The 17,749-nt window shown below is 41.8% G+C and overlaps 1 protein-coding gene across 1 annotated transcript; it reads left to right on the top strand.

The window, feature by feature from the left end:
• The first annotated feature begins 588 nt into the window (after window positions 1-588).
• On the top strand, window positions 589-1,124 carry MSGN1 (mesogenin 1). The gene has a single exon (XM_006137609.4). It carries the CDS (start codon window positions 589-591, stop codon window positions 1,108-1,110), a length of 522 nt encoding a protein of 173 aa, XP_006137671.2. The 3' UTR covers window positions 1,111-1,124.
• The last annotated feature ends 16,625 nt before the right edge of the window (window positions 1,125-17,749 follow it).

The following is a 17,749-nucleotide window of genomic DNA, read 5'->3' as shown; positions in this document are numbered from 1 at the left end:
TGAAAACTAACTTTCTGATTTAAGCATAGAACACAGATTATCAGTTAATATTGCACCAGCATACAGTGTGGGCCAAAATTAATTACTGCTATTATACAATGACTTGAAATAACTACACAGAAAATACCACTACATGCTTTTATATGACCTTTTTTTTTCTAGCCTAGTGATCACTTCACTGCATATAATTTTTGTTTGGATTCCATGTTAATAAAATCAAATACATTTGTAGATGTGTTTTTTTTTCTTTTGCCTCTTTAATCAATTATTCCCCACTCCCATGTTAAATGTAGATGTGCAGTCTTAATTGGTTAGTTACAAGAAGATAATCTTTTTTCCTTCTCACTGTTGCCTGTTAGTTTAAAGGTTTTTTAGCTGAAGGTTGATAATTATCAGTGAGAAGAAAATAACACATCAGGAGTTCATTTTCCATCTTAGCACTTGGGATCTCCTTTGAACTCCCCCCACCAAATCCTCTTTCCTATTTTGTCACTTCTCCCAGTCTGTCATAAAAGGGTCTCCCTGCATAGAGACTTCAGCCATTGCTCCTTAGCTGAGGGAATTACTTCTTACAACGGCTCTTCCAGGATGGATAAATTGCATGAGACTTTGACTAATATGGAAACTGATCTGGGCGCTGATAATTCTGTCTTTCTGTCTTCCTGGGACTGGAAAAGCAGTGCAGGAGCCTATGAGCTGAACCAGATCTCCTCCCCTCACAGCTTATCTCCATCTCCTTCCTTTGAATCGTACTCTTCTTCCCCTTGTCCAGCTGTGACTGAGATGCCCTACAACAGCAGCAGCAACAGCAGCAGCCTGATCGGATACAGCTTGATAGATTTTCCTTCTGCATACTTACAAAATGCTGGACAGGCCAAAGCTCAGAAAGGCACCAAGGCCAGGATGTCAGCACAGCGCAGAAGGAAAGCCAGTGAGAGAGAGAAGCTCAGGATGAGGACCCTGGCAGATGCTTTACACACCTTGCGCAATTACCTCCCTCCTGTCTACAGCCAAAGAGGCCAGCCTCTCACCAAAATACAGACACTGAAATACACCATCAAGTACATCAGTGAACTTACAGACCTGCTGAACAGTGTCAAACGGGCATAGACACCACCATTCCCATCCTGCCTGACAAACCTGCCACCGGAGCTTTGAGATCTCTTCTCCTAAAGAATCCTTCTTTAAAAATATCAAATGGAACTTTGCGTTAGTTCTTCCTGTAAAAAAATCCAAAGTGTCTTGAGAAAATGAAGACAGAACAAAAGGAGCAGGGATGGAGGAGTCATTGCTGTACATATCTCAGAATGCTCTGAGTCACATGGGAATGTGTTACTTGTACATTGCCTGAGTTACTTGTACATTATGTGAGTTATGGGTTGTTGGGTTGGTTTATAAATACATTGAAATCAGTCTGATTCAATAGTGAGCAAGGCAAATAGGTTCTGTGAGGATTGATACACCATAATTCAGACCTATTTTCTGTTTAATAAATATTGATTATTTGGCCAAATAATCAATCTACTCAGTTTAAAAAAGATCATTGGGTTTAAAGTGAATTATTGAAAGATATAAAAACATACAAAAATATTAAGCATAATGGTTTGTAGGCACTTTAATATTAGGATTCGAAATAGCATGTATATTTAGTTCAAGTATTGCTAATAAATAAGGCTATTTATCCACATTTCTAGAATTATGTATCTAAAATGAAGAAACTTAAGTAATATTAAGAATGTCTTTGAAAACAAATAAAATACCACTCTGCTTCATACTTAGTATCTTGTATTGTATCTCTGACAAAAAAGCATATTCCAGTAATGACTGGTTTTTATATCCCTATAGAATTTAACAGGGAATAACATTTTATAGAATTGTAGCTCCTTTAGAGACTAATCAAACAGTCATTTTTTAAAAAAGTTTTTCTAGTTACAGACTAACTTGGCTACCTGTCTGAAGCTTGTATAAAACTATAGGCTTAGCCTACAAGTTTTCACAGCAGGGATATTAAATTCTATAGAGTTATTTAGAATGCTATAAAGATAGTCTCTTTGTTTTAATTTTAATTTCTATAGACATATTTATTATACATAGGACATGATTGGTTAAATTTGTATTAAATTCTCCCAGCCTTCTATCAGAGGGCTAGATTAGATCAAGCCCACTTCTTTCTCTCCCAACAACTCAACAGAGCAGAATCTAAAAGTTTAATCTCAGTGAATCACTTCAGGTTACAGACTTGTGCAAGGTTCACACTCTAGGTGCTTATGAAACCTAGGGTATCATGTGTAAAGATCAGCAGTTTCCCACAGTCAAGAACAGTTCTTCTTTCTGTCAAGCCAGGAAACAATTCAAATCTTAACTTACTTTGACTTTCAGTGATAGATACAACACAGGCTACAACATATTATACAGGAAAAAGAAAAGTTTGTGTTATATATTTTCTTCCACATTGCTTTAGATAACCCTCACTGTGTGGCTAGCAATATGCAGAGAGGAGTGAAAGACTGGAAGAGCTTGTGCATTTTTCCAGTGCAGGTCTGAGCTATTGTGAAGCAGAACAAAGCAAGTTAATCTTTCTGTGCCATAGGACATAAGACATATATAGGACTGCCCCATCATTCTACATAGACTATGGGGACATACATATTGTGTGCATGGGAAGGGTGAATAGCTGAGTTTCACTGTGTTGAATGCAAATTTTGTGTTTTTTGATACATAATATATTCAATTTAATCACTAAAGGGATTATTACTTTACTGTAAATTTTTCAGCTCTTTTTTTCTTGGTCTTTTGCATATTCTGAGTTATCTTGTTGTTTGGGGGGCAGTGTGTGTGGGGGGGAAGGTTACATTTATCCTTGTAATGTGTTTTTCAAGCTAGACTTGATCTGATAAGATGTTATATTAGCTTGGTACCTTCATATCTGTATGTGCAGCATATCATTCATATAGTGGCATAAATACATATCTGAGTTCAATATTGTGCAGGAGACCATGTATTTCTCTGACTTCAATAACAAGCGATAAGTGAAAATATACCATATGCTCTAAATCAATTTTAATTTAGCCTAGATTTCCAACCCAACTTGTGTATTCAGTAAAACAAGCTGAGTGATCTCAGCTACATCCTAAGAGACCAGTAATCACAGCACAAATAAAAAAGATGATCAAATCCATTCCACTTCAAGGCAGAACAAAGGCCCAGAGATCACAGAGAAACTGTACTTCACTAACTCTATATAATTCCTATCTATAAATTTGTACGACTGGTGCACTATGTCCAGGATGTAGCAAATACAGAGACTGCTGGTTCCTGACAAACCCTAAAAGTTGGATGAGATACAGTCCGTACTGTGATTTTGATTCACCTCTAGTTCTTTAATACCCACAAACTAAAATAAGAAAAACAATGCTACTAGAGATAAGGAGGGCCTTGTGATTAGAATTGTGAATAGGAGGTAAGAGCATCTGCTCTTATTGATAGCTCTGCTAGACTCAGTATGGGTGTGTCCACACACAGCAAAGTTATTTCTGAATAACAGCTGTTATTCTGAAATAACTGTGTGAGCATCTACACAGCCATTCTGTTATTTCGAAATAATTTCAAAATATTAGATGGCTTATTCCAGCTTATGTAAACCTCATTCTATGAAGAATAACACCTATTCCAAAATAACTATTTCAAAATAAAACGCGTGTAGATGCTCCACTTCTGCTATTTTGAAATAGCCCCTCACCAGGGCCATTCTAAGTTATTCCTCCTGGGGCTCTAAATCGAGATAGTATGTCTGCATTAGGGAAGCCTGCCTCAGACTAATTTTGAGGCTTCCTTGCAGTGTAGATGTGTTATTTCGAAATAAGCTATTTCGGAATAACTATTCTGGAATAGCTTATTCCAAAATAACTGTGCAGTGTAGATGTAGCCAAGTGACCTTGGTCAGGTCATATAGATTTTGGGCCTCAGTTTCCCCATTTGTTAATGAAGATGTTTCACAAGGGAGTTTAAAAGCTGTAGTTTCACAGTGCCGTTTCACTGGGGACTGTGTGGGAGGCACTGCCTCAGGATGAACTCTTGCAAGTGGTGTTGAGAGTGACTCATGTTCAGTACCTCACACAGATCCAGGGAATGCTGCAGCCTAAGGCCTGCTGAACTACACAGGGCCACCTCTGCTGGCTGGTATGAAACAGAGCAATATCATGGGCCTATTTGCTGACTGTCCTTCAAACCCAATGTGGGGTGACTAGTGCCAGTGGCAGCATTGACAGTTGCACAAGGAGCAGTTTGTGACCAGACCCTACATAAGAACAAAGGTGTCAAGCTAGTGGTGCTCTTTGCACCTTCTCAGTGAGAAAGAGCTGGCGGCATGAGCACCTGGGTAATTGCTCTGTTAACTACCCCCTAGTACTGGCCCTGGCTTTTATATGAAGACCCCTCCAAATATTGTTGTGGTATAGATGGGTGGGAGAGTTTTTATAGCTTGTTAGGCAGGCCTCAGAAAGAAAAAAGGTGGTGAACCCCTACCTTATTGCACCTTAAATGAGGGCTTGCAGTAAAACCTTGGAAGGGGTTTAAAATTGGAAAAATTATAACATGCTCAATTGGGTATAAAAAGGGTAGTAACAGTGTCAGGATCCTTTGGAGTGCATGGCTTAGACTTTAATTAAAAGAGAAATTAATAGTAGCTTAAATTAGAAAAAGCCTGCACAAGGCCAGCCCTGATCATCCTCCCTCTCCTCACCCCCATCCTCATGAGCACTCACCTGCAGGAGCCCCTGCTTAATCTGGCTCAGGGACACATGCTGCCACCCCACATGCTGTGCTGCCAGCTAGTGCAGCTGGGAGCACACCCGTGTGAGGTGACTCATTTCTGGGAGTGAAGAAGGGATCCCAGCAAATCAGAGAACTGCCCTGCTCCAAGGGGAGAGGACACAGCTCAGTAGGGCTGTGGCTGGACTGATGCTGCGAGGACAGCACCCTATGCACTGGCTGGCTCCCCCCCCCCCAAAATTGTGGGCATTGGAGCATGCAGGGCCCCAAATCAGTTCCCCCTCTGCCTTGCTGTGTTCTGATAGAACCTGCTGTTGATGGGTCTCACAAGCCCCCAGGAACAGCAACAGATTATGGAAATCTACTCCTTTCTCTCCCCTTCCCCCTCCCCCGTCCCTCAGCCTCACCGTGCCCCTGCACTGCCCCTTATCCTGAGTCCCTGCTCTCATGCTGCCTGCCTCTCCCCCGCGAAACCCTTTCCCTCCCCCTCTTATTCTGTCCCCCTCCAGATGGCTTCATGTGCAGATGCAGATGAAAGTAAAATCCGGTTGCAAATTGGATGAGGAGTTGAACCTGGCAGATGCAAATCCACATTTTTGTATCTGCTCAGGGCTCTACCCTGCAAAATGTAGTTCACTATTCTGCACACTTTTAGAAATGCTGCCCCAGTGGAAAACTTCCCTGCACCAAACTGATTTGTAACAGACTGATAACAATTGGGAGTCGCCAGCTTCCAATTGCCACATGCTTCTCTACAGCTCTGATTCGGGTGTCCTTGAACCGCATTTCAGGGATCAGCTCAGCACACAACTCTGGGAAGGTTGCTTTGCAAAGCCTAAAGTTCTGTAGCCCCTGCTCTTCATCCCACACCTGCATCACAATGCAATCCCATTGCTCAGTGTTGGTTTCCCTAGCCCAAAATTAATGGGCTGCTCTGCACAGGTGCTGTGTGACAGCCAAATGCAGTTCCAGGAGGGTGCTATCCATGTTACTCAGAGGCTGTGTCTAGACTGGCCACTTTTTCTGGAAAAGCAGCTGCTTTTCCGGAAAAACTTGCCAGCTGTCTACACTGGCCACTTTAATTTCTGCAAAAGCACTGACGAGCTCATGTAAGATTGTCAGTGCTTTTGCAGAAATACTATGCTTTTTCCGGAAAACTTTTGCGCAAAATGGCCAGTGTAGACAGCAGAGATTTGTTTTCCGCAAAAAAGCCCTGATCACGAAAATGGCGATCGGGGCTTTTTTGCAGAAAAGCACGTCTAGATTGGCCACGGATGCTTTTCCACAAAAAGTGCTTTTGCGGAAAAGCGTCCTGCCAATCTAGACGCGCTTTTCCGAAAATGCTTTTAATGGAAAACTTTTCCGTTAAAAGCATTTCCGGAAAATCATGCCAGTGTAGACGTAGCCAGAGTGTCATCCACTTGTCACTCTTCTTCCTCTGTTGGTAACTTCAGCAGTAACTTTGCTGCAATACATGATGTCCTCGCGACACTCAATACAGTCTAGGAGAGAAGTGTGGGATCCATGATTTCTCACAGCAGATGTGGGCGTGCACGGCAAAGACTGGCACAAAAGGAATTTGGCAGCCTCTAGAGGGCTAAGAAACAAAACAGTGTCTGACAGGACATTTTTCATGTTCCCAGGATGTGCTGGGCTCGGTAGCATGTTCCCACAGTGCCTAGTGAAAGAAGATGTCAGTAGGCACTGTGGGATACCCACAATGCATTGCTCAATCTGTCGATCGGAGAGCTAAAAATGTGGCCATGATCTGTCAACAGAGGGATCCAATGTAAACGTGCTTTGGCAACTTTTTTTTGTCAACTTCTGCATGTCAACATTATCACCAAGACTTTTCAGTGTAGACATAACTGAAGGGAGGGTTCCATGAAGAGATGTAAGTATTGTAATGCTGAACAATTTGGTGCATAGCATTTAAGCATTTAAAAAAAAGGTTCCCTAGCAAATGAATGAGGCGAACCGGGCACCTTGGACTGTGCACCCAATATGGTGCCAGTGAGAGATGCTTAGCACACACTCCTCTTGGAGAGAGGTACCTCAATCCATTCTGCAGTCTGGAATTTCCTGTAAGCGGAGCGCTTGGGTGGCCACTCAGGAGAGATGCAAATGCCACCCAGTTAATTAGCAGAGCACCCACAGTGCCCGCAGCTGGCAGCATGTGTTTCTATAGGTGGTGCACATATGCACATACCACAGTGCACATAACAAAATGTATTCCACACATGGGTGAACAAAATTAGAGGGAACATTGCTGCAGGAAGATATCTGTGGCACTTTAGCAAGCCACAATGAGAAAGCTGATACCTGCACTTAGGGCAGTTAGGTGTCTAAGTCACTTTAAAGGGAGTGGGGGTAGGAAGGAGGAGCAGCTGCCCATCATATAACTTTAAGCCCAATGGTTGGGACACTCACCTGGGATGTGGGTGAGCAGAAGTCCCCGCCTTCCCCCACCATAAGGAAAAAAGGGATTTGAACAGGAATCTCCCACCTCTCAGGAGAGCACTGAGCTCTGGGATATATTTATGTGGAGCTCCCTCAGTTTCTCCTTTTAAAGCACTTGCATGCGGGATGACTAATGAAACCATGACAGGGCAGAAAGAGCAAACTGTGGACAAGTGGGTGCTCTCCAGACTACAGGCTCATACTCTTTTGCCCAGCAACTACTCTGCTCTTCATAAATACTTGAACAATAATTGGGTGAAACAAGAGAGAAGAGGTAAACTTGAACGTGGGCTTCCTACATTCCAGATGAGTGTTATAAACACAACACTAAAAGTTATAAAGTGGCTGCCTCTGCAGCTCAGGCCTCATGTGATTTAGGTGGCTGAACATCTGTCTTCTCATGGTTCATGAGTTCCTCTGAGGCTCATGTAGGACATCAGCATCTGGATGGCTAATGTGAGGCAGCAGCGTGAATGCTCTGAGACAGGATTATAGATGCCTAGATATCTTTTACTCAAAAAAACTTAGGTGCTGAGTAAATTTAGGTGCCTGCAGGGTTTGGCAGGAGTTTTGCAGATCAGTGGCACCAAAACTAAGACTTTGGGCACTTAAACCCAAGATTTAGGTGCCCTATTCCTTTTTGGGGTCTCTAAAGGTATATCTGTTCTTTGAAACCATCAACTCAACGTGCAGTGGCAGTGAAAAAAGTGAACAGAAAGTTAGGAATCATTAAGGAAGGGATAGATAAGACAGAAATCATTATATTGCCTCTATAGAAATCCATGGAATGCCCATGTCTTGATGATTGTGTGTGGATGTGATTGCCCCATCTCAAAAAAAGATACATTGGAATGGAAAAGGGTCAGAAAAGGACAATAAAAATGAGTAAGAGTATGAATCAGCTTCCAAATGAGAAGCAATTAATAAGACTGGGACTTTACAGCTAGAAAAAGAGATTACTATGGGACAGGACTATGATAAAGATCTATACAATCATGACTGGTATGAAGAAAATAAGGAAATGTTATTACTTCCGTTAGGAGAAAAAGTAAAGAGTCATCAAATTAAATTAATAGGCATCAGATTTAAAACAAACAGAGAAAAATATATATCACACACACTGCATAGTCAACCCGTGGAACTCCTCGCCAGAGGATGTTGTGAAGGCCCAAACTATAACAAGGTTAAAAAGAGCTAGATAAGTTCATGGTGGATGGCTATTAGCCAGAATGAGCAATAATGGTCTCCCTAGCACAGCGGTGGGCAATAATTTTTTGCCCAGAGCCACTTCAGAAATTTTTGAAGTGGCCCAGGGCCACACAAGAAGGGGTGGGGCCAGGATACTTCCCTGCTTCCCCAGCCACAGACCATGATTGGTCTGAATTGGGGGAACACCTTTGCCCCCCCACAGGTGTCCCCTACACGCCCATGCCCCTGGAGGTGGGAGGAGGCTTCACGCGCTCTCCCTGCTGCTCCCACACCAATCTGGGAACACAAAGTCTCCTCCCACCCTGCCAGGAGTGTATAGCATTCTAAGGGGTTTGGAATGGGTCTCATATGAAGCGAGTTTAAAAAGACTTGGACTTCTCAGCTTAGAAAAGAGGAGACTAAGGGGGGCATGGAAATCATGACTGGTGTGGAAAAAGTGAATAAGGAAAAGTTTTATTTACTTATTCCCACACTATAAGAACTAGGGGTCACCAAATGAAATGAATAGGCAGCAGATTTAAAACAAATAAAAGGAAGCTTTTCTTCACTCAATTCACAGTCAATCTCTGGAACTCCTTGCCAGAAGATGTGGTGAAGGCTAGAACTTTAATGGGGTTCAAAAAAGAGCTAGATAGATTCACAGAGATTAGGTCCATCGATGGCTATTAGCCGGGGTGGGTAGGAATGGTGTCCCGAGCCTCTGTTTCTCTGAAGGTGGGTGATAGGGGAAGGATCACGTGAGGATTACTTGTTCTGTTCCTTCCCTCTGCTATTGGCCATTGTCGGCAGACAGGATACTGGGCTAGATGGACCTTTGCTCTGACCCAGCATGGCCGTTCTTATGTTCTTTCATTATGTGCTTATGTTCCCCCTGCCCCTAACCCCTAATTGGCCTGGAAGCAGGGGAGTGGCAGAGCCTCTGTGGGCCAGCTCAACCTGCTTGTAGGGCCAGATCCAACCCACGGAGGCCCTTTTGCCCACCTCTACCTGCCTCTATTTACTAGAAGCTGAGGATGGACAATGAGGGATGGATCACTTGATGATTACACATTCTATTAATTTCTTCTGGGGTACCTGACATTGGCCACTTTTGGAAGACAGGCTACTGCACTAGCGGGGTTTGGGCTTTGGCTTTAGCTCTGGGCCCCAGCAAGTCTAAGTCAACTAGCCCTGGCAACCCCACTTTGGGCTCCTCCTGCCCCACGGTTTGAGAACTGCTGCCCAAAGGGTACTTCTACACTGCAATGTAAGCCCGGTGTTTGAACTCAAGGTCAAGCCTAAATCCTCATCTAGCTACACACAAATCATGCTAATCCAAGGCTTGGATCTGGAGTTCCAGCTCCTCATGGGGTGGAGGGTCCAAGCCTCAGTCAAGGTAGGACCCCAGCTTCCACCCCTATTGCTTTGTAGCAGAGATGCAGCTCCATTGGACTCATGTTCTGGAAGTTCTACAAAAGTATCCCACAATTCCATTGTCCAACTTTTTGTCCTCTGGATAGTCATATTTTCCCATATTGCACCACGAACAGAGGCTAGAATGGCCACATTTGGTGTGGGAAAGTCAGTCTGCTACCAGACAGGGGATATCAAACCATTTAATTGATCTAAACCTGCACTAATACTAATTCCCAAGGGCCAATGGAAATTTGACCACTAACTTTACTGAGACCAACGTTCGGCACCTAAAGATAAACCACTAGACTGGAGAGCAATAGATACTGCCCTAAAATTGCTCTTAGTTTGCAGCTATTTTATATGACTGCTGTTTTCTGGAGGAGCTACTGGTTTTTGGATTGACCGAGTTCTTTCCCCCATGTCTCACGAACCAGAATCATGGGTGGCTTTTTCCTAAGTGGAGCTAATCACATTTAGCAACTCACTTAAATTCTTTACTTCAGTTTGTATATAAAATGGCTATTTATCTGACCTTTACGGCTGTGTTTAGATACTGACTTAATTAGCATGTGTAATATACTTTAAGTGTGTAAGCTGAAAGGCTCTGAACATACATCCAATTGATATGATTATGTAATTGGCCTATATGTAACTGCTTTTAAAGAGGATAATCTCAAACCTAGGAAAGGCTATAAGGCTACAGCATATTCTCTGGCTATGAGGCATGTGTGCACACTTTCTATTTCATTAGCGTAACAGACACTCTGGCTACATCTATACTACGTTTTCTCAGCAAAAAATATGCTAATGAGGGGCTCATTTGCATGAGTCAATTTCATTTGCATATTTTCTGCTGATCTGTTTTTGCCTAGGGGTTTTTGTGCAAAAACAAGCAGTGTGGATGCTTTCTTTTTGCGCAAAAAACCCCTTTCCCGCCCGATGGATAAACCTCCTTTTTGGGGGCATAAGGATCTTGTGGGAAAAGGGGTTTTTGCGCAAAAAGAAAGCATCCACGCTGCTTGTATTTGCGCAAAAACCCCTAGGCAAAAACGGATGGCAGAAAATATGCAAATGAGATTGCAACTCATGCAAATGAGTCCTCCATTAGCATATTTTTTGCTGAGGAAACTCATAGTGTAGATGTACCCTCTATGTAACTGATGTTTGGGGCACCAGGCAGAGGGCTATTTTCTTCAACACAGTACTCCTTTGTAGCTGGTTTGCAGTCTCTAGTTATCTAAAGTACTTATGCTGCCCCCATGCCACTAGCATCTGAGCACCTCTGTATTTAACATCAACTTTGTGAGGCAGGTGCTTCTAGTATCTTTATTAGCGCTAGAAACAGAGAGGCCAAACACCATACACGTAGTCACTAATTCTGTAGTAGGACAGGTAATGGAACCCAGATCTTTCATGTTCTAGGCTAGCACCCTAACCCCTAGACCCTACTGTCTTAATGTATAGAATGAGCTCTGTAGTGTGTGGAAGCAAAGGGGGAAGAGGGAAAGAAGAAATGTAGCTGTTTCCCCTGCCCTCATTGCAATATTTGATTATAGTTCAGTGCCAAATACCAAAAGATTCCTAATGCAGTAAAGCTTCTTTAAAAAACCCACCACACCTCCCAAAGGGATAATTCATTCTGAAAGGTTTACCCTAAGCTAAATTCAGCATTAAGAAACATGAAAAATAATGAGTCAATATCACAACCCACAAACTGAAATAAAACTGTTTAAAGTACAGGTAGTGACTTAGAGTTTATTTCAAGTGGTAATAACTGTGGCACATTTCTGCTAATGTTTTTATTTTCTTATCAAAATAACCACTAGATTTTTCTTTTCACTTGGCCTTTTATCATTCACCTGTTGAAATGTGCAGTAGACATTAAACATAAACAATGAAGACTGATCTCCTTTCAAACTTGTGTTAAAAGGGACATAAATAACATACCACTGCCAGTGGGAAAAGTATGTGATCATAAAATGGCCACTTGAAAGGCAGGTAGGTGTTGATTTAACACTTGTGGGTTTTTTTTTCTGTTTTTAAAATTTAAAACAAGACAAGGAAGTTCCTGAAATTTAAATTAAACAGGCACCTCCGAGGGAGAGAAGTTTTATAAGAAAAATGAGATGAAAGATTTACTGTTTTTTAAAATAAATTTATTCTAACTATATAAGGTTTTCCAACTAGCTACAGCTAAGAGTGAATCTTAATCCAGTTGATTTAATAGGAATTTTATTGCAGACTTGAAGATATGAAATAAAACCTAATTCATATGAAGATATTTAACTTGTCCAATTTTACACCAAACTTCCATTTTTAATAAAATAAACAGTTTTTAAAGGAAATGTTAAAGAACAAAACCAAGCCAATGATACTGAATAAGCACACACTATTTGACTTGGACCACTATCTATTGTCTCTCCCCTTTGCAAATTACAATGATAGTTTAACCCTGGAAGTTACCTTCCTCACAAGGAACAATAGATATCTGTATTGATGAGGAAACCTCTTCTATTTTAAAGTAATATTAGGGTTAACTTCTCTATTGCTTTTTTGCTACCTTAAAAGGTGGTAAGAGAATGAACTAGCTGTGTTGAAAAGGATAGAGTAGGTGGATAGGTTCTCTGAGCTGAAGAGATTTACTTATATCACTCTGTTTGAGAGAGGGATTTGTATTACAGATATTGATTAGTAATCCCAGGCACTATTGCAATACAAATAGTAATACTTCTGATAGGGACTCATTTTATTTGACCAAGATCACTAGAATGCTGAGTGAAGCATGACTGATTACTGCAAGTCGACTAGTGACTATGTTAATTTGTGTTTCTACCTGCCAGGGTTATCACCATAAATGCACAAAGTTTGAAGAGCAGAAAGGGAAGTCAGCAGCACTCACGTTACTGGAAGATTGTAAAGGCAGTACTCCAAAATCCCTTTGATAGTTCAAGATCTCCTATGATCTGACTCTCAGAAATTAATATTGCCAATAGGTAGCTGCTCAGAGGCATGAAAGTTGATGGTCCCTTCTGAGGGCAGATATGTCATTTTACATATTTTAGATCAATAGCTCCTAGTTCTCCCATACGATTGTGACTGTAAAATAAGTAGGAACACCTTACAAATCAAGAGTTAAGGGTGATTGGAAATGGCTATAGTATAGACCCTTAGATGGGAACCCACCCTTCCACACAGACTTGTACTAAGAACCATGCTGCTTTGACAATGGTCGTGCTGTTTCAGTTACTGCTAACAAATGAATTAGCAGGAAAATATAAAGAGGGTTGTTTCTATAAAGTACAGGCAGTCCCCGGGTTATGTACAAGATAGGGACTGTAGGTTTGTTCTTAAGTTGAATCTGTATGCAAGTCGGAATTGGCGTCCGCCGCTTTGCTTCCTCTCCCTGGTCTGCTGGAGACCAGGGAGAGGGAGAGCCCCGTTCGTAACTGCGAATCCGACGTAAGTCGGATCTGCGTAACTCGGGGACTGCCTGTATAGATTTAAGCAGTGCTTTGTTTTATTATGGTACTGCACCTCCAGTCAGAGCTCAACAACTTTTCCCCTGGAGTACTGGCACTTTTTTTTTTTTAAAGCAGCACTGGATTTAAGATGTGGTTATGGGAAGTTAGGTAGCCTGCTTTAAGGGAGTTCTGCATGTTTACAGATGTTCCTACTAAGAATAATCACCAACCTAGTGCACAGTAAAGAAAATTGTGCTTTAACAGCTGGCATAATTTTGCATTACCGCTTTAATTAACCCCCCTCCATATCCACTAAATTTCTGCTTTAATTTTCAGTGTAAAGATCAGTAGTCATTTGTATAGCATGCACTTTGTATATCTTGTGCAACTGCAAGTCACTTGGATGGTTACTCAGCAATAATTTTTCCCCTGCTGAAAGCATATTTAATCCTCTTTATGTCTCCATTAATATCTGAAACTAGCAAAAAAGACTAAAAGCATTTTAATTTGGTAAGAGACTGATGTAGTAGGACAAATCAAGCAAGCAAGAGGTTAGACAGCCCTAGCAATTTGAGCTTACCGATTGTTACCAGAAAGGATGATGCTTCTCTGTGTTAACTCAACCACAAGAGTCATTGTTGTATATGGCAACCTTGAAAGTCTAATCATGAGATGGAATAATATGAGAAGGCTAAAACAATAGAGATATTCCTAGAACTAGTATTTCAGACGGGTTGATATATAGTTAGATTGAACTGATGTTAAGAGCTGCAAAAATATTAAAGTGAACCAAGTGTTCCAAGCTTTGACTATTGCTCTAAGACATACTTAGAAGACTATTCTCGAGTGAAGAGAAGGGTTAAGAGAACTGACTTATTCAGTACCCCAGAAAAAGGAGAAATACTTTTTGAGTGGTAGTGGAAGTAGGACAGTCTGATAACCACAGTTTTCGCCCATGTCTATTATAAAGTGTCACACACACCCACCCACCCACCCACACACCATGGTTACTACATGCAGTTGTGATTATATTTGAATTGGAAAACAATTTGGAAGCGTGAAACAGCTTCCATAGGGAAAATACTGAAGACTGTCACTACAGTGCTTATGAAAATGGACAAGGGGAAGATGTGATTTTTATGTAACACTTTAGACATTTTCCCCCTGGCTGTGTCTACATTGGCACCCCTTTCCGGAAAAGGGATGCTAATGACACTTCAGAATTGCAAATTCCGTGGGGGATTTAAATATCCCCACGGCATTTGCATTTACATGGCTGCCGCTTTTTTCCAGCTTGGGGTTATGCCGGAGAAAAGCGCCAGTGTAGATGTGATTTTCCGGAAAATAAACCCTTTTCCGGAAGATCCCTTATTCCTGCTTTCAAGACTTAGCAGTCTAAGCTAAATCCATATAGCTCATTTTAGTGTAAAGACTCCTAAATATTTTAGTGCAACTACATCCTGAATGTTGCTTGAATCTTCTTCAGAAGCCATTTCTGCCTGGACCCTGTTCCTTCCTACAGTTCACTCAGTTGTTTGCAGCAATTAGCTGAAGGCAGTAAGGTAGTTTCTTCTCCCCCCACCTGTCTTTAGGATTGTATAACGCTTGTTTCCTCACTTGACTCAACCTGCTTCTCCTGGAAGCGTACAGAATTTAACCAGAGGCCCACTATCATGTCAAATGGTTCTGTAGAGCCCCATTTCCACTCCTCTCAGGCTGTACCACATGCTTGAAGACTGTTTTTATATTTCATTTGTGAGAATGGAGCATCAGCTCTGTGGCCTCTCTCCTTGTTGCCCCAAAAAAAGTGCCTGTGGGAGTGACCCCAAGCAGCAAATACAGATATGAATATGAAACATAGGTCAATATTCCCAACTTCAAATACAAAAAGGTCACATGCTGAATATGTATCTCCCAGTCATATGCAAGTCATCTGTCCAATGATGTTACATGAATCATCTTGCATAGAGCATCAGATATGCCACCACACTGTCCAGTTCTGGCTGTGTCATACCTGACTGGCAGTAGTCCATGAGAGGACTGGTGTTCTCATGAAGTTGCCTGGTTCTCTTCCTTCTTTTTGAATTATTTCCTACAAGTGCATGTGCTAGATGGACTATTAGTCTGAGACAATATGAGAATAAGAACTCATAACAGGATAGGCCGATTGCCAGATGGAGCCAGGGAAATTGCAATAGAAAAAAAAAAGAGTTAAACTTGCACCCAAGAACATAAAGGTTGTTGAGCAGATTTTCCTCTGGCCCACAGATTCATTTAAGTAAGTGTCTTAATACCAGGGATCATTCCAGAGTATGTTATGCCTACACTTCAGAAGGCAAGAAGGATGACCCAGATGACTATATGTCTAACAGCATCCAGCCAAGGCAAAATGCTGGAGCAAAGATGATTCAACTGATAGAAATACAATTGTACCATTAGACAGTTTACGAAACTCTTGTCCAGTATGAAAAACACTTTTCATTCTTATAAATACAATTTCAAAAGGTAACAGCATGGATATGAGTCATGCCTTAGAATAATTTTCACTGTACCAACCATACAAGTAGTCAAGGGCATGTTTCTAGTAGGGTTCCACAGGAAATTGTTAGGGCCCATGCTATGCAATGTTATCATTCATTTGTATGAAAGTCAATGAACCTTTCAACCCTAATTGGCACTTGGACTATCAGTGTTAAGGGATGGTGACAGGCCACTCACAGAATTGGCCAGCTGGGCACCTTTCCAACACGACACATCGGCTATGTCTACACTCGCGGCTTCTTGCGCAAGTAATATGCAAATGAGGCTAAGCATGGAATATCGCTGAGCCTCATTTGCATACCTAATGAGCCACCATTTTTTTCAGAAGAGGCTCTTGTGCAAGAAGAAGCGTCTACACTGTCCCTTCTTGCGCAAGAAAAACACTCTTGCGCAATGCCATTCTTCCTGAAAAGTAATAGATGTAACGGCATTATGCAAGAGGAATTTTCTTGTGCAAGAAGGGGCAGTGTAGATGCTCCTTCTTGCGCAAGAGCCTCTTCTGAAAAAAGTGGTGGCTCATTAGGTATGCAAAGAGGCTCGGCAATATTCCACACTTAGCCTCATTTGCATATTACTCATGCAAGAAACTGCGCGTGTAGTCATAGCCATACAGTTTTAGTCAGATGAATTAATCCCTTATTCTCTAGACATGGCCTACCTTGCAAATCAGGCATTTGCTTGGCTAATGTATGCCTTTGATTTATAGGCCAGGCATGCTTCAATAAAAATGGCAATTTTACCTCTACATGGATTTCAGCTAGATCAACAACAAGCGTTACAGTTTTCATGCCCACTTTTTAAAGTGATATTGTAACCCTCCAGCTTTTCAGAGTGCCTTAAGTAGTTTTAAGGCTTAAGATTCAGACAATGGTTTGTCTACATTAAGAGCTAAGGGTAGTATTCCCTTAGCTGTCTGTGTAGGAGCACAGAGCACTGATCATGGCAGCCAGAAAACAGTTGAGCTACATTGACCACATACTTGTCTGAACCCTATAGAGATACACACTAGTGGCTACGTCTACACTGGCAGCTTCTTGCACAAGAACTCTTTTGCGGAAGAGTTCTTGTGCAAAAACTCTTCCAGAAGAGAGCATCTACATTGGCATATGCTTTTGCGCAAGAGCATCCATGCCAGTGTAGATGCTCTCCTGCGCAAGAAAGCTCTGATGTCAGTTTTACCCATAGGGCTTTCTTGCGCAAGAAATTCATTTTGCCAGTCTATGCTGGGCTCTTGCGCAAGAACAGTTACACAAAAGTGCTTATTCCTGAGTGGGAGCGCCAGAGTTCTGGCTCAAGAAGCCCTGATTTCATACATTATAATGTCAGTTTACTTGCGCAAGAACATGCGGCCAGTGTAGACAGGCAGCAAGGTTTTGCGCAAGAGCAGCTGCTTTTGCGCACGATCATGCCAGTGTAGACAGCCACTGTCTAACAGTTGCTTTCACTACTGCTACCAGCACTACCCCTGGCTACAATGATGCTATCTTAATAAGAACGTGGGAGTGTGGCATAGAGGTGCCACTGTCTGGTTTTGAACCAGCAGTCCAATATTTGAGCTTTCTGTTCAGGAAACAAATTGAAAACATAAATGAGAAAATATAAATGTCCACTATTTTCTAAATAAGATGTAATGTAGATTGTGATGTAATGTCAAGTGTATCCGGTATTTTTGTTGAAACCATCTGGCAACCCTAGCGGGGCAGCGGGAAGGCAGGTCATTACCTTTGGCTCCCACTATATGGGAATCTTTTGATCAGCTCCAAGCAGTAGTAGTCAGATGCTAAAGCCAGACAAATTGTAAAGAAAAGTGATGACCTATCAGAAAGGGTCAAGGGAATGGTAGGCCAAGACCTTATGGAAGGTTGAAGCCCTTAACTTCAGTCAAAATTCAGGTAGCGTAACTTTGTTCAGCT

Source organism: Pelodiscus sinensis, chromosome 3, assembly GCF_049634645.1.
Source record: "Pelodiscus sinensis isolate JC-2024 chromosome 3, ASM4963464v1, whole genome shotgun sequence".
Lineage (NCBI taxonomy): Eukaryota > Metazoa > Chordata > Testudines > Trionychidae > Pelodiscus > Pelodiscus sinensis.
The sequence above is the reverse complement of the archived record's forward strand: the minus strand, read 5'-3'. Positions and strand labels throughout refer to the sequence as shown.

Coding starts and splice junctions, on each gene's coding strand:
- MSGN1 (XM_006137609.4), top strand. CDS start 589: ATGGATAAATTGCATGAGACTTTGACTAATATGGAAACTGATCTGGGC.